Source organism: Osmerus mordax, chromosome 24 (assembly GCF_038355195.1).
Source record: "Osmerus mordax isolate fOsmMor3 chromosome 24, fOsmMor3.pri, whole genome shotgun sequence".
NCBI classification, from domain to species: Eukaryota; Metazoa; Chordata; class Actinopteri; order Osmeriformes; family Osmeridae; genus Osmerus; species Osmerus mordax.
This window is the reverse complement of record NC_090073.1, coordinates 8,998,909-9,021,124: the sequence shown is the minus strand read 5'-3', so window position 1 is coordinate 9,021,124 and position 22,216 is coordinate 8,998,909. Positions and strand designations below refer to the sequence as shown.

Below are 22,216 nucleotides of genomic sequence, written 5' to 3'. Positions count from 1 at the left end.
GTACTTCTTAGTTCTCTACCAGAATCACCTCCACCCGGGCAAACTAGAAGAGCCCGACAGTATGATCACACACACTGGTGCCATCCTGATGACCATAAAAGGCCCTTTCCAAGGTTTCCCCTCGCCCAGCCCATACTATCGCTCTGAACTCCCAGGTCATTTCAAGTCTTTGTTAGGACTCTGCATGAAACACCTGAGGATATCATGCAAGCGACGACACAGGAAGCAAACCCAGCCTGCCTGCCTCAGCTTGGGGTGGAGGGAGGAGAGGGAGGAGGGTGGTGCAGGGACAAGGAGCTCGCTCGGTATTCAGAAGTCTGAATGTAGCTGGCCAGAGGGGTTCTCAGCCTGTGCAGAGTGACATAATGTAAAGAGACTTCCAACAGCAGCACACACTCAGGGAAGAGAGAGAAGAGAGAGAGAGAGAGAGAGAGAAGAGAGAGAGAGAAGAGAGAGAGAGGAGAGAGAGATGAGAGAGAGAGAGATGAGAGAGAGAGAGAGAGAGAGAGAGAGAGAGAGAGAGAGACAGAGAGACAGAGAGACAGAGAGACAGAGAGAGAGAGAGAGAGAGAGAGACAGAGAGAGACAGAGAGAGACAGAGAGAGAAAGAGAGAGAGAGAAAGAGAGAGAGAGAGAGAGAGAGAGAGAGAGAGAGAGAGAGGAAGGGAGTAGTGAGGGGCGAGAGGAGCATGGAGGAGGGAGGGAGGAGTGGTGAGGGTTATTTTCAGAGATGGAGAAGTCGGGTGTCTGTAGTCGGAGGAAAAGAACAAGGAAGACACGAGAAGCAGCCCTGTCGCTCTGCGTTTCCCCTGATCGTCGAGCGGCGGGGCGTGTCAACAGACACCACTGACCCTGAGAGAAACACGCTACACGGGAGAAACACGCAAACACACACACGTGACGGCAATATCCACATGCCACTCACATCAACCAGAAGGAAGACACACTCCTCACCACACACACACACAACCTGTTATGAAGAGGGCCTACTGAACACACACACACACACACACACAGCACAGACCTGTTATGAAGAGGGCCTACTGAACACACACACACACACACACACAGCACAGACCTGTTATGAAGAGGGCCTACTGAACACACACACACACACACACAGCACAGACCTGTTATGAAGAGGGCCTACTGAACACACACACAGCACAGACCTGTTATGAAGAGGGCCTACTGAACACACACACACACACACACAGCACAGACATGCAGCAGGAGGTGGTCAACAGCCCTGCGCTTTCAACATGACTAGTTCAAAAGCAGAACCGCGACACTTGCTGATTAGATTTGCCAGTTCAACATCAACAGAGGGATTGCAGCAACACACATTTCGTCTATCACCCAAGAGACAGAAGAAATGCAGGCATCAGGCTGGTCATTTCTGTTATTATTCCCATGACGAATGTGAATGAAAACAAAGCTCTTGGTTCTGAGTGTACTATGACGTGAAGCCGTGTTTTTTCCCCCAGCCACTAAGAGGTCCACAGCGGCTAGATCAAGTCAGTGTCCTCGTTTCCACGCCGACAACCCCTCAACAGCCTCTGAATTAGGACGCACACACTTCCTGTTCCTGTTTGCGGCGAGACTCCAGCAGAGCCGTTCATCAGCTGGCGCCTCGGGGACGAGGGCCGCACCTCTGTGGTCCATCTCAGCATCAACAACACCTGCTCAGGGTTACTGGTGCAGAGGAGGGGCGGGGGGATGGAGGGAGGGGGGGGAGGGATGGAGGGAGGGAGGGAGGGGGGGGAGGGAGGGGGGGAGGGATGGAGGGAGGGGGCAGGGGTGACATCACAGAAGCTTGGGCCGCTGGCGCTGACGAGCCTCGTCATCTCATTAACCAATCAGACGGGAGCCCAGTCCCACCCCACCCCCACCTACCCCCACCCACCACCACCCACCCCCACCTACCCCGCCATCTCGTCAGCTGACCGACCCAGAACAATAGTACAGAGGAGAGGCCAAGTGTGTGAGGGTGTGTGTGTGTTTGTGTGTGTGCACACTAGGTGTGTGGGGGCAGGATAGGGTGTGTGTGTGTGTGTGTGTGAGAGAGACAGAGACAGAGAGGGTAGAGAGTGAAAGGAGGGGTCTCAGGTTGGAGGCAGCGTCTATACAGAGAGGTTACAGAATCTCCTCTGCCCCCGTCACTGCTATCCCTAACGCCACCTGCATTAGATGCCTGGCTGAAATTCCACACGTCTGTACGATAAACACACTGGAGGAATTTGAGGCACCCTAGGTCATGTTGTTTCACGCACATGCACACACACAACATCTACTGATGTGGGTCACTTTAAAAGGTTATCTGCAGCCTTTAAAATGTTGTCACACAATAAAACTACTGTTGCATTCACAAGCAGGTTTCCAAAACAGCAGCTAAATACATGTTGGCTCTGCACCCAACGATAATCACTTCCATACTCATTAGCCTCCCAATCTCCCAGCACATATTGTTGATATCACTGTATCTTATCTGTTCAAACCAAGCTGCTGTAAAAGGAACAATAATTGCACCAGACAGCCGCAAAGGTTTCCAAAAATCGAAACTGACAGGAAGTACGTTGTGTTTTGTTTCCTGAACTCAAAGTTGATTATGCAAGTGATGCAGAGGTGCTGTCATGGGTGTTCCTGACAGTCGAGGGGGATATCTAAATGAATTAGGCGGCATCAATCTACCGCTTGGGCAATGGCAGCATCGTTCAAAAAGTCAGCACAGAAACTAAAAGGGGGGTGAGAGGGGAGGGGGGGTGGTAGGGGGGGGGGGGGGTGGTGGCAGTCATTCCCTAGACCATGAACCGACTCGCGGTTCTACGCTTCTGAATTTGAATTGCGTAGATTCAGAAGTGAAGCACGAGTGTCCATGGCGACCGGTGGCTTTTTAAGCTCGTTAGTCAGTAACATTTGGTCTCTGACTGGCGAGTGACACATCCACACTTTCGTTTGACGCTGGGGTAGTAAACATACACTTCCTCTCAGATCCTCCGAGAGAGAAAACGGAAATGACCTGATGAGCTTTCAGCACTCAGCCCTTCTCTCAATCTCTGTCACTCTCTCACTCACACTCACAACGTTCACTAACCTAACCCCGGTCGTTATTAGATTCATGAGACAGACACCAGAGAGCTCTCATGCTTCTCTCTGCTCACCAGCGTCATCCTACCAGACAACACAGCTGCCTCTATTTTCTCAACACAAAGAAAACACATTACAATGGTTAAGTTATGTGTCATTTTGTCATAACAATCTCCCCAAAGATAGCGCTTTGCATGGCAAAGATATACAGGTTGGCCAAACGGGAAGAAAAGACAAAACATTCAAAGTACCAAAGACTTCAGAACATGCTCTGCAAGCACAGGAAGTCAAAGTTGGCCTTGAAGGGGAAATTTAAATGTTTTGGTTTGACGGAACTGTCTTCACCTAAGAGGGGCTGGGTGTGGCCGACTAAGATGAGAGGAAATGGGACAACAAAAGTTTTGTCTAAATGGAGGGACTCCGTAGAACACACTGACATATATATATAGACACACACACACTCGTGCTACAAGCACACGGAAATGTTCCATTGTAGGGCCTGACCGTCAGAGGTAGGTAGTGAAAGAATGTCCAGCTTGTTCTTCCTGAGAGAGATGAGGATCTGATGTGGTCTGCAGACAGGCGCCATGCCACAGCGCATGGGGTGTGGTCCCTGTCACCACCTCCTCACCAGATTTAGCTGGAAGAGGCTACCCCTGTCACAGACAGGCAGCAGAGAGAGACAGAGACACAGAGAGACAGACAGAGACCCACTTCCTCGACCTCCAGCAGGAAGGGAACAGAAAGTGAAGAAACCTCTCTCTCTGAAGATCTCATCTAAACTGGGATGTTTAAACACGTCAGGGGGGGGGGGGGGGGGGGGGGGACCACGGAGGAGACAAGAGCGACTTCAAAAAGGTTATTTTCCATAACCGCAAACTACAGAAAGATTTTCTCCCAGTGCCTTGTAACTCCCAGGCCTATTTCCCTCTGCACCCAGTGGCTGACTGAGAGAGGGGGGTCTTCCCAGGGGGATCCTGTAAGTCTTAGTGATGATCTTGATGGTTGCGAGGAAGCGTCTTGGTCCTCCGGTACCAGCACTGTGGCCCTGGAGGAACACACAGTCTTCACAGCTAAGTGTGTTTGTAGAGGGAGCAGTTCCCTCTGACACACAAGAGCCTTTCCTCATGTCCTATGAGTCACTAAGTATTTTTCGTTGCATGCTGTGTTAGACAGAGAGAGAGAAAAGAAGCTGTCATTGTACGACAGTATACAATCAGCTATTACAACGCTGGAGAACCTTAAGTCAAGGGTGATCACTGCTACGCCAAATTCAAGTTATGCAACTATGCATGCGATCTACATTCTTCAAGTCTACTCTTCAATTTCGTGGATGAAAGCTTGAGATAGTTTCCTTATCTTCTTCTGGAAGCTATTTTCTGCTGAGTTTCGCAATTATGCACACGTTGCGCAATAATCAGGAGACCTTACCTCGCGTGCATAGCATTCAAGTCCCCACACGTCTGCCAAGACCTACATTGACGATGCTGTCTGATCAAAAAAGCGGTTAAGATAGTTAACGACTTTCCAAAGCAAGAAAAACTAATCTAATACCAATAGGTTTCCCCTATTGTTAAGGTATAGCAATTCCACTGTTTTACTAATAAGAAAAAACAGTTATAAGGACTTTTGAGCAGATCCGGGTTCAAACCACCCCACACACTCAGGGCACAAGTTGTTTGTCCTCCACCGTGTTTCACCGAGAATAGTGTCACTGGTGGAACCTGTAGCGCGGCGTGAATGCATTCAGGACCTGTTTCCAGAGCACAGCCACCATCTGGCAGCGCAGCCACAGCCCCTGTCAGCGGCACAGCTGGCTGACTCATCCAGGCCTTGCGGACAGGCCTTGCAGAACATCTCGGTACTCACGGACACATGATCAAACCAAACTGACAGCTGTGCAAAGATACATAGTGCGGGGATCTCGTGGCTTCGGGCTAACGGCCCAGCAGCTTTCACACACGTAATCAAATTACATGTAACAAACAAACGTCAACACTGTCTTGAAACCCTCGATGCTAATCATAAAAAAAAGATACATTTGAACTCAGTCTATACTAAATAGCCTATCTACAACCCCACGTAGCAGACGTGTATAGTAGGCTAATTCTCTTTCTTCTGCAGTTAACAAGCATTCACCCATCAGCAATGTAAGGTACAACTAAGCATGTTCCTTCTGACAAACTTACACACGCCAGATCACGCAAAAGAGAAAATGTTCTCCTTATTGTTATGTTTAATGTCTGTGTATAATAGGTAGGCTACTGCATCATGTTTAACATTGTTTGGTGATGGAACAGACTTAACACTGCATCCTAGATAGGCTACATTAGAACCTCAATCGTCCAATAAAGATAGATCAATCATTTGTTGACTGGTGGATCCTGTATTAGGCCTACATCATCTAAAGGAAGTGTTAGCAAGTAAATCAACGTGGGTTGACAACAAGGTGTAATTTATCCGCATTTAGACCAACAATATCGAGCTCCTTCCCGTGTCACAATTAATTCACAATATGCCCAACAGACAAACGTATAACAACGTCAGACGTTTGTAACCCAAAGTAAACCTTCCACCATTTTTCCACTGTCAAGTCAGTTTCCTAGCAACATCACGGCATGGTAATCACAAATTGATGGTTTGCGATGCTCATCACAGCAACCTGCTCTATGCAGAAAACAACTAGTTTGCAGTACAAACAACTCGGATGCAGAGTTTGTTTAGGCTACTGCAGCACTCACCCAAAATCAAAGTTTATTGGCCGTTGATCTGTGGTTAGGGTCACGAGTGCGTGAGGATTCTTCACTTTCCAGAAGGCATGGAGCAAAATAGTGGCACTCAATGCCAGCTGCTGTAACAATGTACCCTCCAATCAATCGAGACCGATTGTTTTACGTCGCCTCGACGCTGTTTGATAATAAAATGACTTCATGTAAAGTGTGTGTTGGGTTAATCGGCATCCCGAGCACTGCAGATAGATGCATCACATCTCGTCCTGTTTTCAAAATAACGTTCGCCTTCAGCTTTAACTGCCAAAAAATAAAAATCTGGCCTTAAGTTATGACACCGACAAAAAAAGCCATGTAGTGAAATGTCCTTGACTTCCCTTTAGATTCAACACGAGTTCGGAAGCGTTTAGCTTCCTGAGCAATGGTTTCAAACGAACGATTCCTTCCTCTTACCCGCCTCCGGTATACAGATAGGATTTGGGTGCGGGGTATCTGACATCCCGGTTGAGTTGCCGTAGGTCTTGCCTACCTACTAGTACAATGAAACCCCTCGCGATTCGATCCTCTGCCTCCTACGGTCTCGCGCACAGCGCTCACATGAAAGGCGCCTCCTGTTGACCAAATAGTACGCTGCTTCACGATTTTGAAGCAACGTTACATCAGCAATGTGATGTGATCTATGTATTTGTATTAAAGATCATATATATTACAGAACACCACCTAAACGTGTGAGATCGGTTTACATGTTTAATGAAGACTATCTGAATAGGCTACTTAATATTAACATGCAAATCAAGCGCACCACAATCCCCCCCAAATAGGTACAATGACAATATAATGAAATTGATCCGAGAAATCGTTGCATGAGAATCTAAAATGAAGACATAAGTATGAAGTTTGCTGATGTGTTTTCAGTTTTTTTTTCTTCTGTGAAAGTGATACAGGAGCCCATTTCTGGACTGCCATGATAATATATCAAAGGCATATAATTATTTCTATGCCTAAAGCGTTAGACTAGAAATTTAAGTCAAAAGTTACAGCCTACTTATAGTCCTTATAGCCTTCCTTGTGGAAATCTATGTGTGGGAAAAGTACGATCGATTCCCCCCCCCCCCCCCCCCCCCCCACACACACACACACACACACACCCACAACAGGTGAATTTATTATGTAGGCTAGATTATTGATGCTGTTCTGCAGATAGTCTAGCGATTTATTGCTCTAAACGCTTTGACAGCCCGTCCAGTTGGTGGCGAAAGTGAACTATTAGCAATGTTGATCCGAGGGCCATTTGATTTCAACAAAGAAGAAAACCTCTACAACCTCATTGGTCTATTTGAAAGACCTTCGTTTTTAATCATCCGTGTGAGTACAAGTCACATGGGCAGGCACGGGCCATACGGCTATAGCCAAAGCAGTTCGACCGACGCCGGGACCAACTCGGACTGCCTTGTGTTCTTAAAACCGAATAGAAACTTAGCCGTTAGCAAAAACAACATGCCTTACACATCTTTGAATTAGAGTAAGTTATTTTGTGTGGAATGTAAGCACCACATCATCTACTGGGTGCACTGTTGAACCAGTAGGTGTTATCGTTTAAGGCTAAATTAACTGACAGACAGACCCCGTGTTAAGAAATGTCTTCCGTACCCTTCTTCAATGTGATATACAGAATGACGAGGACAGCATGGGGAAGCTGTCAAAGATCTCTGTTCCGGATGCCTTTAGCTGGGTTAACATACGTACAGACCGCCGGCAAAAAAGACGTAATTGATCTGCCTGTCATAAATGAGGATGATCTGGACGAGCAATTTGTGCGAGGATCAGGTCCGGGTGGTCAGGCGACCAACAAGACTAGTAACTGCGTGGTCCTCAGGCATATTCCTACTGGTATTGTTGTTAAGGTGAAGATTATTTTACAGTGTGCTGAAACATTATTAGTCATATCCTCAGTGATTTTTTTTTTGTGATGGTGTTGTCTGGAATTCCGCCTAATTGTTGCACCCCTGTCATCTAGTGCCACCAAACTAGATCTGTGGAAACCAACCGTAAAAGAGCTCGAGACATTATGAGAGAGAAGCTCGAGATGTCTTTCAAAGGAGAGGACAGTGAAATTCTGAAGAGGCAGAAAGATTCCATCCAGAGGAAACACGAGAAAAGAAAGAAGGCAAACGACAATCTGGAGAAAAAGAGACGTTTTAAAGAAACTCTTATGGCAGACTCTAAACCTGGGGATGACATGAGATAAAAATAATTAGAATAATAATTCCCTTCTTTTTACACGTGTCAGGCTTTTTTCTTGTTGATTTGCGAATGTTACACGTGTTGAAGTAATGAGATCATATATGCTATTATACACATTGGGTTTCATGAAAATATGTTTTATTGCACTGGGTAATACATAAAAAGTTGCAAAGTTTTTTTTTGTTTTTTTTACAGAATTCTGTCCAATAGTTGAAGAATGAGTTTACAAAGTGTATTTTGGCACTATTAATTTAGTTTTTAATCAGACAAAAGTTTAAAATCTACCCTTCCATGTACATTCTTAAAAAAATCCTAAAGACACATGCAACATGCACTCTAACTCCATTCACAATGGGAACACACAACTAGAGACGAATTCTGTCAAGTACTGATTTACACTCGTTACAATCCCTTCTCTTTCAAAAATCTGTGATGATTGGTCCAGAATAGTCTTGACTGTGTAGTAATAGCTCAGTCTGTCCTGTTGGGCAGTCCAGAGATAGTCTTAACTAAACTCTTATTGAGACTGTTAGGACCTTGCATTTCTTTCCGTCTCCACCAAACATTCACGCACTAATCCCCGGGCATGTATAATCCCTGTGAAGAAAAGAAAGATAAATTCAATGTATTGCTTTACATGCTCATATACACAGAAGCCATCTTTGAATAACTACTGTCAATCTTCACACAAGTTACAAAATCCAATCACATTTCCCAGACATATATGACCTATCCTGGACTAAAAACCTTCAATGGAGATATTCACAGAGTTATTCTCTTACTTTAGAACTAGGCTTAATCCATGTCTGGGAAACAGGGCCTTAATGTCAGCGGAAAAAACATTTAATGTGGAACACAAATGAACAATAAGACATGCTGAGATATTAAGGAAGACAAACCTCGCTTTAGTCTTTCCATGGCACTTTTGCTTCCTGCATAAGTTGGTCTTATCTCCTTCCCCAGCTCTTCTATGATGGCTAACAACTCAGCATATTTACTCTGCGGGACGTTATTTCCACTTGTGCTCTGCAATGTCAAAACGTAATAGTATGCATGCACACACACGTGTTGGTTAGACATTTACATTTAGTCATTTAGCAGACGCTCTTATCCAGAGCGACTTACAGTAAGTACAGGGATATTCTCCCCGAGGCAAGTAGGGTGAAGTGCCTTGCCCAAGGACACAACGTCATATGGCACGGCCGGGAATAAAACCAGCAACCTTCTGATCAATAGCCCGATTCCCTAACCGCTCAGCCATCTGACCCCTTAGACACCTCAGTACGGCAGTAATGTTGATTTACAGCCAGTGGTAATACTGCACCTGCATTCATTAAAGACGTCAAGCGACTATGTTTAGCAATTTATAAAATGATTTACGATTCTCACCAGTGTAAAGCCAAGAGAAGGTGGTCCATAGTCATTCACAAATGGTCTGTAGGTCTGCACTGTTGGTATGCTTGGTGAATGAGAAGCTGCAAACGTTAGAATAACAATGAATAATGGTATGTAGCATACTTGAACTGTCACTTTAACTTATACAACCTGTGTGACATGTAATTAAACACTTTGCAAATGTTGCATGTATAGTGACAGTCTGCAATCACAAGTTGTAACATAATACGGGAAAATCGATCATTTGATTTACTCGAAATGTTTTGAAAACCAAATCGATGAGACTATACCACTGCACCACGGTGCATGGTGAAATGTAATGAGAACTAGTAAACACTAGGCGTCATCAAAGGGTCAAATAACTGTGGACCCGCAGATCAATCATTTAGCCTTGAGGGCTGAAAACGTTCATGAAGAAGATCGTGAACAGCGAGGATCAAGAAGGCGAAAGTGTTACATTTGATATGGTACATGGTAACAGCATCCTTTTACAAACAAAACATGCCGGTAGCTCTCCGGCGTAGATGAATGAATGACTGAATTATAAACTTTGTCGATGTATAAGGGGGGTTTATGATTTGTAATAATGGCGGATATGAATCAGCCCTGACCCTATATCAGTGGACAAAAACCAGTCACGGGCTCTCCCCAGGTATTCGTCGAAACACCAAATTTTACACTTGACAAAACAGAGATAAGATAAAATATGGACCGATAGTTCTGCCATACCTTGGTTCACGGAAGTTCCCGGAATGTGCTGATGGAGGTTTGGCTTGTAAGCCATACCCACAGACATAATAAATTGAGAAATAAAAATGTTACAGAAATCCGCTGAAGCCGCTGTCTCTCGCACAGACACTTTTTGTTTACTACAGAGCGGCACTGGGCAAATATGGCCGTCACATTTATATTGATATTCTTAATCCTATATGTCACCACTGGAAAAAATGCATTGTGTGATAGCAAATTGAAAATATACATTTCCTTTTCTTTTGACAAACTTTTAGAAGTCTTATGTTGCATTATTTCACTTTCAATAATTATATTAAAGTCTAGGTCTAGATTGTATTGTTTATTTTGTATTTGCTCTTTTACATGTTTATTTTTTATAACGTTTGAAACAAAACCCGAAGCCATGACTGGAATAAAACATTTGTGTTTCTGTTCGTGAACTGTGTCTTTGTTTTGCAGAAAATTTATCACTCAGGCAAGATGAATCATACATGGGAGAACAGCACAAAAATCGAATATGTATCTGTAAATTTACATTTTATTCGTGATTCACCTCTAATTTGGACTGCTGTTAGGCAATACGTTGAATAAAACGGCTGCCCCGGGGTTTCAAAACGTGCATACCTAAAGACACAAAAGAAAGCAACCTTCTAAATGACATACCAACCACACTCACTCACGAGAGAGTAAAAGACATCCAATCAGAGGCACGGAGGCTTTTTGAATGGTTGTTATGCCTCAGCTATGTTTGGGTGAGCTAGCAAGCGATAAACGTCTCGAGTCTGCTACTCACAAGGCTCGTGAAACAAATAGAACGGCACGTGGACAACGAAAAGCTTTTACCTTGTCACTATTTAGTTAACTATTTAATTCGTTCCTTGGAAAAACTTGAGTATCTGTTTGAAATGGGAAAAGGTAAGCAATATATAGCGAACTTACTGGCGTTAACGGGTAGAACTAGCTGTTAAAACAGACAACTACAGCACTGGGTCTAGTAATTATTGTTTTCTTACGGTAACTAGCAACTGTTCCATGTTACATTTCTACAACGTACTTATAATAACTCGTCAATGTTCCTTAAAAAGGGAGGAAGAAGGCGCAGACATCTACAGACCAAGGTCAAGTCACGCTTCAACCAAAAGTCGTTAAAGGGACGAAAGAAAACACGCCAGAAATGAACAAGGTAAGTCTCTTGTTGCTGTCCCAAATTACACACACGTTACTTTCATTAGCACCAACGTTAACAGCGTCTAGCGCATGCATCACTGTCGACCAAACAAGTCTCTTCGTTGCCAAGTGTCCATGCACGCGCATCTCGTGAATGTTCTGTTCGTTCCAACAGGAAACTGCAGGCAAAACTCAGTCTACCTTGACTACTCTGTGGAGCCCAAGCAAACCTCGATCCCCCCTCGGAGACAACTCAAGCGCGCTTGTTCAGGAAAATAACGTGTCCGATACACAGCCTCCAGATGTGGCTCCTTCAAAAATCGATAAAGGTACTCATCTCTTTGTTCGGCCATGAGTGTGATAATCTGAGATTACTGTAGTCGTGATCGATGTTTGTTTACTGTTTGTTTACTTTCGTTGCATTTCAACGGATGCACCTATTACAGTATCGACAATCCACCCAATGCAGGACATCCCGATTACCAAGTGTCTCTTGTTTGTCTTTGCAATTTCTTTGACAGTCAGGCGATCCGAGTTAGGTGACCACCGACAATGTCCTGTGTGTGAATGGCACCAATGTTCACTGACCCTGAATCTTATGTCACAACCAAATAGTTTCTACTGGACTCAGCCTCATCACCTGCTTCTAAACCTCCTTTTGTTTACTTTGCACAGCTTGGACTAAGACTATTGTTCTCCTCTCAGCGTCCAGACTAGAGGAGAAGGCGGAGAGAAGCAGCCCAGTGACGGGACTGAGGGAGACAGTCCTGGGACAGGCTCAGGAAAAGTCACACAAGGAACCGCCATCACTCAATCACGTGTCCCAGTCCAAAACCGGGAAGGGAACTAGTCACAAAGTCAAAGCGAAAAAGTATGTGAAATAAATGCCCGCAAAATTCGTCTGACCTGGTCAGCTAAACTGTGGGGATGTAAACCTGTGATTCACACTAGAATGTCGTCTTGTTTTCTCCTCCAGAGCTGAAAGCATAGCTTCCGTTAACAAAAAGGTCACTGATTATTATCCAGTCCGAAGAAGTGCCAGGAAAAGCAAAACTGAATTGAAGGTTTGTATACGAAAACCGAATTGTACTTTTAAAAATTTCTTCAGATAAGTTAACTCATGTTCCTTATAGTTACAGTAACTTCCATTATACAGTTGTCTTCCCTTAGAAGTAGTCACGTGTGCCTGCTCTGGAATTGACCTTTTTAATGAAATTACGTTTAAACCAACTAACTTCATGCTTTCCAAACAGAATGATGCACGTCAACACATTGACGACCTGATAAGGAATGGAGTTGAGGATGGCCTGAGGGTAAGACTGTTTGGCTTTTCCTTTTTTTTATGAACTTGGGATGAAACTCCCGTCGCGTCAGAGCACCGTCGGCTCCTGGCTGAGCCGCCAAAATCGTAAGAAGAGACTTAATGCTCGTTCTCATAACTTTTGCTATTTTACTGTAAATGTGTGACAGGATGAATGTTGAGACCAGAAACGGAGGCTTGTTTTCGACTGGTTTTCCCGCCCTTCTGTCCCGACAGGTTAAAGACATCGAGGGGAAAGGGAGAGGCGTCTTTGCAGTCAGAGACTTCAAGAAGGGCGAGTACGTGGTGGAGTATCACGGCGACCTGGTGCTGCTGGCCGACGCCAAGAAGAGAGAGGAGCGCTACGCTCAGGACCCAGAAACCGGCTGCTACATGTACTACTTCCAGTATCACGGCAAAACCTACTGGTACGTGGTTTTACATTTAGTCATTTAGCAGACGCTCTTATCCAGAGCGACTTACAGTAAGTACAGGGACATTCCCCCGAGGCAAGTAAGGTGAAGTGCCTTGCCCAAGGACACAACGTCAGTTGGCATGACCGGGAATCGAACTGGCAACCTTCGGATTACCAGCCCAATTCCCTCACCGCTCACGCACCTGACTCCTTAAAAGTCTTAAAGTCGACGACCTACCCCCCCCCCCCTCTTCGTAATTCAACCTCTATTCAAACTTTTTTTTTTTTTTTCTTCTTAGCGTGGATGCGACCAGGGAAAGTGGTCGAAGGGGAAGGCTGATCAACCACAGTAAGATGGGAAACTGTCAGACGAAGCTTCATGGCATCAACGGTACGCCTCATCTGATTCTGGTCGCCTCCAGGGACATCGAGGCCGACGAGGAGCTGCTCTACGACTACGGAGATCGCAGCAAAGCCTCCATCTCCGCCCACCCTTGGCTCAAACACTGATGTTCCATGTATTTATATATATATCTATATTTAGTTTTTTAACACCACAACATTCTCTAGAGAAATTGTTTTTCACTTCAGGGTGATGGCAAGGATGAATTTTGCGGAAAGCAGCAACCTAATAGATTCAAACTTAGGTTAAAGTTATCTGTTCTCCATGTTTTTATAGATATTAAGGTCAGCCCTTCTGTAAACAATACTAAAATGTGAGATTTTTTTAATGATGGTTTTATATGATAATTTATAAATGCCTTATTAGTACATCAACCTGATCCAGTTCGATGCACTTATGATTGTTTACAAGCAACAGATGTTAGTGTTCTTTCGGGGTTTTTTTACTGTACAATGTTCTAACCATTTCAAAAGGAAAAAGTAGTTATTTGAGGAATAAATTTCAGTTGAAAATCTTGTTTCAACCAGTGCAATACTGTGTATTATTCAGAATCAACTTCATGCAACCATTCATGATGCAACAATCTAAAGTGTATGTTGACTTACATTGACATTAGCTATATTAGAGGGGAGTGAGTTAAGTCAAATGTACAAAAGATAGTCTTCTTCCCAAAAGTTACTACACATAGTTAAATGCACCTTCAGTATAAAAAAAAAATACTTAAAAATGTCCTATGAAAAAATGTGGCTGAAATCCATGTCTTCTGACGAAACACTTGCCGGTGTCCTCATTTCCGCCTGAATGAAAACCTAGAAACACAAAAGTAAAGTATAAGTTTCGTAGAAAGGGGTTAACCGGCAACACACACACTGAGGTTGAAGAGTGTGTGTTTTTCTGTGGGACGAGACCGAGTCATGACCGAACATTACCACGCTGCTGAGCCAGACCCCATGAAGAAGCTAGTGTCTGTTTTATCAGTTCTCTCCCTCCTAAACACGTCTAGCATCAGCACAAACACCGGTCACAAGCAAACCATTACTGAGGCCGTGAGAAGCAACCTCTGGCTGGTCATCATGTAATCATGACTGGGTTTGGACGGGAACGAACAGGGAGTCAGGTGGCTGAGCGGTTAGGGAATCGGGCTAGTAATCTGAAGGATGCCAGTTCGATTCCCGGCCGTGCAAAATGACGTGTCCTTGGGCAAGGCACTTCACCCTACTTGCCTCGGGGGAATGTCCCTGTACTTACTGTAAGTCGCTCTGGATAAGAGCGTCTACTACATGACTAAATGTAATGTGGTTGAAAGCCCTGCGCACACACTGCCATCTCAGACCATTGAGGGTTTGTACACTTGAGATGTATGACGTGGTATGTGTTGTAACTAGAATGTGCCTCATTTGGAGTGTTTTTACAAAGAAGTCACTGTGTATAAAGTGAGCATGTTAGTTGTTAGATCCCTAATCTTGTAAACCACTCATCAGACAAATTATAGACACGATAGGGAGGGTAAAAAATAAAATAAAAAGCTTACAGCTTTCCAATAGTTGTCTTCTCTTCTTTTGGTTCCACTTTGGGTTGCTCTTTGGGTTCCTCTGGTGTGTTGGGGTGGGGCCCTGCAGAGGGGGGTGAGTCCAGGTTCACCTCCACCATGGGGGGCTCAGCTTGGGGGAGAATACCACTGCAGACACAACACAGAGGAGTTAGGTGGCCGTGAGGTGCACAGGCGGCAGGGGGGGAGACCTGGGGGGGGGGGGGGGACCTGGGGGGACAGTGGGGTGAGGATGTCAGAGGGGAGATCAGGTTTTGACCACAATAGTGTCCATTCATACTTTTGCAACATGAGGAGAAATAATGTAATGCATTCATTTTACAGATGCTTTTATTCCAGGTGATGCGCAGAACAGGGGGGATTTGAACCGGTGACCTCTTCATCTACAGTCAAGTAGTCCAGTGCTGTAACCAGTGGGCTTGTACCACTGATCTATCTATATACTCCAAGTATTGGATGTATATATATGGCCGAATTTATCCTTACCATTGACAACTGACTACCGACATTTTGCCTCAATGTATCTAGGCCCTTAATAAAGACTGCTGCGGCATATTTATTTCACCTTTTGTAGAGTTGTAGCTCCTCTTGAGCCACCATTAACTGTGCTTTCAGCTGGTTCCTTTCCTGAAGAACCTCCTTCAGTTCCTGCATAGTGAAACGGGGTCTGTTGGGGTCTTTGAGGTCTACCACGAGCTGGTTCGGTCCAAGCGTTTGCTGTTCGGGTAAAAAGAGCGAGACTCATGACCTGAGTCCATACGGTAACACGCGCATACGTTTAACTGTCTGATTTAAGTTCCTGCTCAACGTGGGGAAATCAACGTGGGAAATGTATTCTGTAGTTCAACCAGTGTGTGCCTATATGGCCCGTAATAAAGTTGAATGGGGAAACTCACCGTTCCTTGACCCGCGGAACTTTCTCTTACGATTCTATCCAGCTCGCTTTTCAGGTTATCTCGTTCCATTTTTAACTCCTCCAGCGACAGGTTGGACTTATTGACTAATGTCTCGAACATCTCCAAAACACGGACAATCTTAAATTGCAAATCTGAAACTTGCTCACCCCTTTTACTTATTTTCAACAAATCTCTTCCGATTACGTACGAAATGTCATAAACATCTTCCACTGTGAGCTGAAACGCGTCCTTATCGAAAGCCAAAGCGGGTGAAGCCTCGCGCTCTTCCATAATTCTTCTTACAATCAAACACAATGCCAAAAAAAGTTTAGTCAAAATAAAAGTGCTGGTTTAAACATCCACAACCGGTCAAAGTGACAACTATTGCCTTCCAAAGTTACACATTGCATGAAAAAAGTGCAGTTAGTGCCCCATGTTAAGACCCGCCTTCTTCCTCATCGAAATCTACGGCTGACAGCGTTAAGGGCACATGTATCGTCCAATAGCAGAAGCCTAATGTACTGTTACAGGCGGACTGCAAAAGGACAGCTCGGTATCCCTAGCGACAGGTGAAGCCATGCGCGTAATCAGGTGAAGTTGCATGTGATGTTACATCACAACTGTTACAACTGACACCGATTAATCGACATCCGTTTAAGAGACGAATTCAATGTCACTAGTAACTTGAATACTTTTATTTCGAATGATATAACTTTGAAAACTGACACACATACAGGAGATGAACCTATGTCATTAACATTCTATAACAGCATTACAAGGCTAAATAGGAGTTGAAAGCCTCTCTTTACAGAGCAGTCCCTCAAAGTCATGGATACACCTCCCACGTGCTTCTGAATACCCACAGCCAGTACAGCACAAACGGCAACTCCAGTAACAGGTTAACACGGAAGATGGACTGGCACACTGGTCATAAACTCAGGGCGAACTACCCCCATTGTCATCTGCCCACTTGTCTGCCAGAGCACATATTCCACAGTGTAACCACCCAGTTGTGGTACATTCTGCGGTTGTCCTCCCTGTCACTTAGTGGTGGACGTACCGTAGCATCAGGGGTTGAACGTTCATTGAAATACTGGAAGACAGTTCTGTCACAATCGTTTTCCTTTGTGGGGACGCTGGGGTTGAAGGAAAGCTCATCAGATCCTGGATGTCAGCGGCCTTAAGCATGTTGTGCACAAGGGATTCCGGCATCAAGATGTGATTCATCGGTCAATAATTTTTCTCTGTGTGCGCATGTTGTTTTCACTCTTCCACGCACCACCGAACCCATCCGGACTAGGACAATGAGAGGAAAGTACTTCACGTTGTTTGGCTGACGACTAAAATCCAAAGCACGTGGCACAACACAACAGCAAAATATGCACGTCTGGGGTGACAACCACATGTCAAGACACTGAACACAGAAACAAGTCGAGTCAAGAAAAAACATATCACGGTCAGACAAAAGACATGAGTCTTCTGATTGGCATCAACGTGGGATCGTCTTGGATCAACCCTGCGGCTACCATCGGCATTATCGCGGTGAAGATCCTGTTGAGATCAACACACAGACAGTCAGAATATTTTATATTTGATTCACTGGTTCTATCAACAAATCAACAATTGTAATATTTTACACCAATCCTAAGCGACTGCTATCAACCTAATTCATGTATGTGTGTGTATCTTGTCGTGTGTGAATGTGTGTGTGTGTGTGTGTGAATGCGTGTGTGAATGCGTGTGTGAATGCGTGTGTGAATGCGTGTGTGAATGTGTGTGAATGCGTGTGTGAATGTGTGTATGAGTGTTGGAAGAGCTGCTGCCACTTACAGACGTTTGATTCCTGACTCTGGCTGGTCGACTAAAGCAGCTTGTGGCTCTGGTGATGGAAAAAATAAAACAGGCTCCACTTCCTCCTCCAAGTCCTCACTGGGGAAGCAGAACATCACATCATCAGTAATGGACAGCACTCTGGTTTCAATGAATAATTGTGTGTGTGTGAGAGTGTGGGTGTGTGTGCATCAATGCATGCAACACACCAAACTCATCACACAGTAACCCCTGTGAGTGATGCAACCTTTTGTAATAGGCCAGTTCTTCCTGCAGCACGAACACCTGGGCTTTCAGCTCGTTCCTCTCCTGAAGCACGTCTTTCAGCTCCTGCAGGGTGAAGCGAGGCGCGTCGCTCTCCGCCCGGTCCTGCCCCTCACACTCCCCCCCGGGATCGTCACACAGCGCCTCCTGGAGGTGAAACACAGCATGTCCAACCGTCACACGGCACGCTTTCACCCTGGGATGGTCACCGTGTCAAGCACCCGCACACAGCAGCCGAGTAAAGCAGTTTGAAGTGAAGTTGGGAAAGTGCTGTAAGGCAGATGTTGTTAAAAGAATGTTCTTCCCCTTGAAGCCCTTGACCGGCAGAAGCCAGACCGTTTGTTAAAAGGAGGGGACGGGAGGAGAGGGGAGGAGAGGATAGGGGAGGGAAGGAGAGGGGAGGGGAGGTGGTAGAGGAGGAGGGAATGATGCATGTTATAGCTCTTTAATACAAATTTTATTGGTTTTGATTAAATCACATCCAGTCACTACAAAGGGAAACTCCTGGCAGGCGTTACCCATAGCAACACTTCCACCTCCTCGTCATGGTAATTGTCCTCCCCAGCGGTGTTCCTGTCTGTCAAGTCTGGAAGGAGCGAAGGATAGTCTTCTGACTTCCAGCAATCTGTCAGGAACTCGCGATCGCCTCCACATTCAACCCACACTGAATTCTGCATGACGGACGCTGCTTTTGCCGCAACCAAGGACTGGATTTGAGACAGAATAACTTGAAACACTTTGACAAAACCCTCAGCATCATTACTGGCTTTTGTGGTTGACTGCAGCCCAGTTGTAAAAGAGTCTAAATAAGTCTCAATTGGAACTAATTCCATTATCTTAGAGAAGTCAAGTTACATTTTATTGTCAGATCTCTATATAGCTTGTATACACTGGAACAAAATGGTGTTTCTACAGGACCGAGGCACGGTTTTAGAACACAGAACCGTCCAACAAGTCGCGTCGTGTCTGTTCTTACCGTGGCAGACCCTGCCGTGGGCGCCTTCACCTCCGGCTTCGGCGTGGAGGCCTCCACCTTCTCCGCCCTCTCTCGCTCCATCTCCCACCCGAGGCGTTCCTCCCGGAGCCTCTCCATCTCCCTCCTCAGGACCCCCACCTCCTGCTGCCTGGCCTGGGTCAGAGCCTCCAGCTCGGCCTTCTGCTGGATCACAGTCTTGCCCTGGACCTCCAGGGCCCCGATGCGGCGCCGCAGGTCCTGGTTGATCTTCATCAGCCGGTGCTGCTGCAGCTGGAGCTGTGGAAGGCAGCGATGGGGATGGGTGGAGGTTAGTGGTTAGAGGATTTGATTACAGATCAAGGGGGTCCCAGGAGGAGGAGAGGAGGAGGAAGAGGAGGAGAGGAAGAAGTGGAAGAGGAGGAGAAGAGGAGAGGAGGAGGAAGTGGAAGAGGAGGAGAGGAGGAGGTGATGAGGAAAAGGAGACTCTCACCGCTTCCACATCCTCTGTCTTCAGGGCCAGCTCGTGGTCCTTGGCTCTGATATCGTCCCTCTGCTTGTCCACCACTTCTCTCAACTTCCTCATTACCTGACGCTCTCTGTCTGGCATTCCTGTCAGTACCACACACGCACCACAGAAACACACATACATAATATATGGATTATTTATTCACCCTGGCAGATCTAGATCATAGTGAGAGGCATATCTACACGTCAATGGCTTGTACAATACGTTGCAGAGTTGTAGACATGGATGGACATGATAGACCTGTCTGTCAACCTGATGTAGGTGGCACAGTGTGTGTGTGTGTGTGTTTTGTATAGTTATTGCCATCACACTAGGGCTGTATTTCAGTCTGGTTCCGAAATAGTTTTGCTCCCATGCTTCCTCTCTCTCTCCCTCACTCTCTCTCTCTCCCCCCCCCCCTCTCTCTCTGATGTCAACATGAAAGCAAGCATGTGAACAACCCACAAGAAACGCACGCAAACACGTAGACACACAAGCTTAACCTAACATGATTTACGATCAAACTATTCTAAACAGACAAACTTAGATACGATGTAGCGGACATCCTCATCTTTGGAAGTAAGGTTTAACCATGTGAGGGTCAAAACCTCAAAAAAGGAACCGTCATACACACACACAATAAAATAATGGGTTTAGAATTACAATTATTTTCATCATCGTGACAAGTCACCCAGTCCCACTCTGTAAATATTAATAACATGCAACCTCATAACTACACGCAACGCTAGACGACTCACAGTAGTTGATATAACGCCAAGTGATTTAGGTCAGATGATATTTCAGTGCATTAAGCAAGTGGGGGGCAGGAACTTCACCTCTCAAAACAGTGAGCCAGCTGGTTATTCTATACGACCAGCAGAAACAACAACGACAACAGAAATTCTGATATGGGATACCAAGGTATTGCTTGTCTCAGACTAGATCTGTCTCCTCAGATACCAGAATTTTTGGATCAGATTTGTTTTTAGACATTAAAATAAATTCATATTTCTGTTTTAAAGAGGTGAATTCAAAACCAATACATTTGGTGGTGTTTAAATGTCAATATTAAGTGTTCAATGCCTTTTCAAATTCAAAATATTATGTCACTGGTTTGCTTCCATATTAATAGCCACTGAAATGTCCCCACCAATAATTAGCAGCAGAGCAATAGTATTAGCAAGAAGGGTGCAAAAATGTGTTGACACGAAGTTCAAACCCAACACAGTGCATTTCAAAGTGCTTACACCAGGATAGTTTATTTAGGCCAATATCACAAGAGTGGACTTTTAATGGACCTATATAAACACTCACCAAGTAAAATGAACTCTCCTGGTGCTAAATGAAAGCGTTGAAATTACCTGTGAACTTAAACCCTTGACTGTACCTACCTTCCGGTTTCTGCAGCTCCTCCTTGGTAACGGGAGAGTCTTTGTGGGACAGGCTCATCAGGAGACTCTTGTTATCCGCCTGCAGCTGAGCGATCTGGGACAACAGGTCCTGGGTCTCGCCCCTCCACACGTCCTCCACGAGCTCCAGCTCCTGCGGGGCAGAGGACGGTATGGAACACGCGTACATGCTTGAACGGACACATGTCTGAACTGACAGGGAGTCAGGTGGCTGAGCGGTGAGGGAATCGGGCTAGTAATCCGAAGGTTGCCAGTTCGATTCCCGGTCATGCAAACTGACGTTGTGTCCTTGGGCAAGGCACTTCACCCTACTTGCCTCGGGGGAATGTCCCTGTACTTACTGTAAGTCGCTCTGGATAAGAGCGTCTACTAAATGTAAATGTAAATTTCACTCACACACACACCTAGGTGAAAACGGGTCGACTTTAACTCAACTTGTTTTTTATTGTGATGATAATGAACCGCTGAGGTTAGCTCAGGGAACACACCACACGGAGTCTTGGATGTATAGGTCTTTTAGATAATCAGAAAACTAAAGATATCCAACGTTTATGAAACTTTTGTCAACAAGCTTGTGTAAACATAGAAGTCCACACAGGCGCTGTAAACAGAGGCGCAAAAAGGCGCAGTGGAGCAGACACGTGATACAGTAAGAGAGACATTAGGTAACACACGACAATGTAGTCTGTGCCACAGACACGACTGGTATGAACCTTTTGGTGTTTCTTCTCCTTCTCCAATCTTTCATTCCGCTCCAGGCGTAACCTGTCCAGCTCGCGCCGCAACTCCTCGGTCTCCGGGTTGATGTTGCTGCGACTGACAAGCACTTCCAAAACCTCCAGAACACGCACCACTTTGGGCATCAGCCGCGATAACGCCTCGCACCCGTATTGGTCTATTATCCGCTCGAACTCGTTGCCTACAACAGCGGCAATATCATAAACGTCCATAACGGTCAACTCGGTCGCATTTTTGTGCAGCGCTGACCCAAATACCTCCATGTCTCCTGGAATCGTCAATAGTTCCATTCCAACGATTACAACATTCTTTTTAAATTCCTTATACTTTGCGACACCTCTCAAGTGCATCTCCAACCTAATTTACCTAAATTAAAGCGTGGCCACAGCGCATTTCTTAACAGGTCACTTAAATACATTCCGTAGACTCCCTACCGCTGAACTGAGACTCCCTACTGCTGAGTTTAAGCGGCAGTGCGCATGTCATGATATTCTGCTGCAGTCAATCTGTTCAGCAGCAGTGTTGCTTAGTTTAGCAGTGACCGTGGCTCTAAACAGGTCACGGAGTTTTTTTTGGGGACTCACCGGGAGCCATAACC

General features: G+C 45.4%; 5 protein-coding genes across 7 annotated transcripts; 2 read left to right on the top strand and 3 right to left on the bottom strand.

The window, feature by feature from the left end:
• The first annotated feature begins 7,235 nt into the window (after nt 1-7,235).
• mtrfr (mitochondrial translation release factor in rescue) lies at nt 7,236-8,094 on the top strand. Of its 2 annotated transcripts, XM_067227656.1 has the most exons (3): nt 7,245-7,338; nt 7,489-7,720; nt 7,834-8,094. In XM_067227656.1, exons 2-3 carry the CDS (start codon nt 7,490-7,492, stop codon nt 8,062-8,064), a joined length of 462 nt encoding a protein of 153 aa, XP_067083757.1. In that variant the 5' UTR covers nt 7,245-7,338; nt 7,489; the 3' UTR covers nt 8,065-8,094. The 2 variants fall into 2 exon arrangements, with proteins under 2 accessions (XP_067083756.1, XP_067083757.1); XM_067227655.1 differs by having other exon boundaries at nt 7,236-7,720.
• Nucleotides 8,095-8,186: 92 nt separating this feature from the next.
• Nucleotides 8,187-10,333, bottom strand: LOC136932530 (cyclin-dependent kinase 2-associated protein 1-like). The gene is made up of 4 exons (XM_067227657.1): nt 10,185-10,333; nt 9,450-9,535; nt 8,960-9,086; nt 8,187-8,657 (listed from the first exon to the last, which is right to left on the bottom strand). Exons 1-4 carry the CDS (start codon nt 10,249-10,251, stop codon nt 8,590-8,592), a joined length of 348 nt encoding a protein of 115 aa, XP_067083758.1. The 5' UTR covers nt 10,252-10,333; the 3' UTR covers nt 8,187-8,589.
• A 633-nt stretch (nt 10,334-10,966) lies between these two features.
• Nucleotides 10,967-13,793, top strand: kmt5ab (lysine methyltransferase 5Ab). Its single transcript, XM_067227653.1, has 8 exons — nt 10,967-11,102; nt 11,273-11,370; nt 11,530-11,683; nt 12,060-12,225; nt 12,331-12,418; nt 12,608-12,667; nt 12,892-13,082; nt 13,369-13,793. The coding sequence occupies exons 1-8, from the start codon at nt 11,093-11,095 to the stop codon at nt 13,577-13,579; spliced, it is 978 nt and encodes a 325-aa protein (XP_067083754.1). The 5' UTR covers nt 10,967-11,092; the 3' UTR covers nt 13,580-13,793.
• Nucleotides 13,794-14,149: 356 nt separating this feature from the next.
• Nucleotides 14,150-16,481, bottom strand: rilpl2 (Rab interacting lysosomal protein-like 2). The gene is made up of 4 exons (XM_067227654.1): nt 15,918-16,481; nt 15,587-15,738; nt 15,004-15,150; nt 14,150-14,281 (listed from the first exon to the last, which is right to left on the bottom strand). The coding sequence occupies exons 1-4, from the start codon at nt 16,206-16,208 to the stop codon at nt 14,260-14,262; spliced, it is 612 nt and encodes a 203-aa protein (XP_067083755.1). The 5' UTR covers nt 16,209-16,481; the 3' UTR covers nt 14,150-14,259.
• A 116-nt stretch (nt 16,482-16,597) lies between these two features.
• Nucleotides 16,598-22,064, bottom strand: LOC136932526 (RILP-like protein 1). 2 transcript variants are annotated; one of them, XM_067227650.1, is made up of 8 exons: nt 21,594-22,064; nt 20,863-21,013; nt 19,457-19,575; nt 18,988-19,263; nt 18,530-18,718; nt 17,995-18,158; nt 17,748-17,846; nt 16,598-17,468 (listed from the first exon to the last, which is right to left on the bottom strand). In XM_067227650.1, the coding sequence occupies exons 1-8, from the start codon at nt 21,966-21,968 to the stop codon at nt 17,375-17,377; spliced, it is 1,467 nt and encodes a 488-aa protein (XP_067083751.1). In that variant the 5' UTR covers nt 21,969-22,064; the 3' UTR covers nt 16,598-17,374. The 2 variants fall into 2 exon arrangements, with proteins under 2 accessions (XP_067083751.1, XP_067083752.1); XM_067227651.1 differs by lacking the exon at nt 18,530-18,718.
• Nucleotides 22,065-22,216: the final 152 nt, after the last annotated feature.

What these genes read in the sequence shown, in the direction of transcription:
- LOC136932530 (XM_067227657.1), bottom strand. Translation starts at nt 10,251, where the DNA reads ATGTCTGTGGGTATGGCTTACAAGCCAAACCTCCATCAGCACATTCCG. An exon ending in GGGAACTTCCGTGAACCAAG is followed by an intron (nt 9,536 to 10,184) that starts GTATGGCAGAAC and finishes TAACGTTTGCAG; the next exon opens with CTTCTCATTCACCAAGCATA. An exon ending in CATGGAAAGACTAAAGCGAG is followed by an intron (nt 8,658 to 8,959) that starts GTTTGTCTTCCT and finishes TTTTCTTCACAG; the next exon opens with GGATTATACATGCCCGGGGA.
- kmt5ab (XM_067227653.1), top strand. An exon ending in CACAAAGTCAAAGCGAAAAA is followed by an intron (nt 12,226 to 12,330) that starts GTATGTGAAATA and finishes TTTCTCCTCCAG; the next exon opens with AGCTGAAAGCATAGCTTCCG. An exon ending in AAAGCAAAACTGAATTGAAG is followed by an intron (nt 12,419 to 12,607) that starts GTTTGTATACGA and finishes CTTTCCAAACAG; the next exon opens with AATGATGCACGTCAACACAT.
- LOC136932526 (XM_067227650.1), bottom strand. Translation starts at nt 21,968, where the DNA reads ATGCACTTGAGAGGTGTCGCAAAGTATAAGGAATTTAAAAAGAATGTT. An exon ending in GGAGCTGCAGAAACCGGAAG is followed by an intron (nt 19,576 to 20,862) that starts GTAGGTACAGTC and finishes TGGTACTGACAG; the next exon opens with GAATGCCAGACAGAGAGCGT. An exon ending in AGGTGGAAGTGTTGCTATGG is followed by an intron (nt 18,159 to 18,529) that starts GTAACGCCTGCC and finishes TTTCACCTCCAG; the next exon opens with GAGGCGCTGTGTGACGATCC.
- rilpl2 (XM_067227654.1), bottom strand. Translation starts at nt 16,208, where the DNA reads ATGGAAGAGCGCGAGGCTTCACCCGCTTTGGCTTTCGATAAGGACGCG. An exon ending in GTTCCGCGGGTCAAGGAACG is followed by an intron (nt 15,739 to 15,917) that starts GTGAGTTTCCCC and finishes TTACCCGAACAG; the next exon opens with CAAACGCTTGGACCGAACCA. An exon ending in AAGACAACTATTGGAAAGCT is followed by an intron (nt 14,282 to 15,003) that starts GTAAGCTTTTTA and finishes TTGTGTTTCTAG; the next exon opens with GTTTTCATTCAGGCGGAAAT.
- mtrfr (XM_067227655.1), top strand. Translation starts at nt 7,454, where the DNA reads ATGTCTTCCGTACCCTTCTTCAATGTGATATACAGAATGACGAGGACA. An exon ending in CTACTGGTATTGTTGTTAAG is followed by an intron (nt 7,721 to 7,833) that starts GTGAAGATTATT and finishes CCTGTCATCTAG; the next exon opens with TGCCACCAAACTAGATCTGT.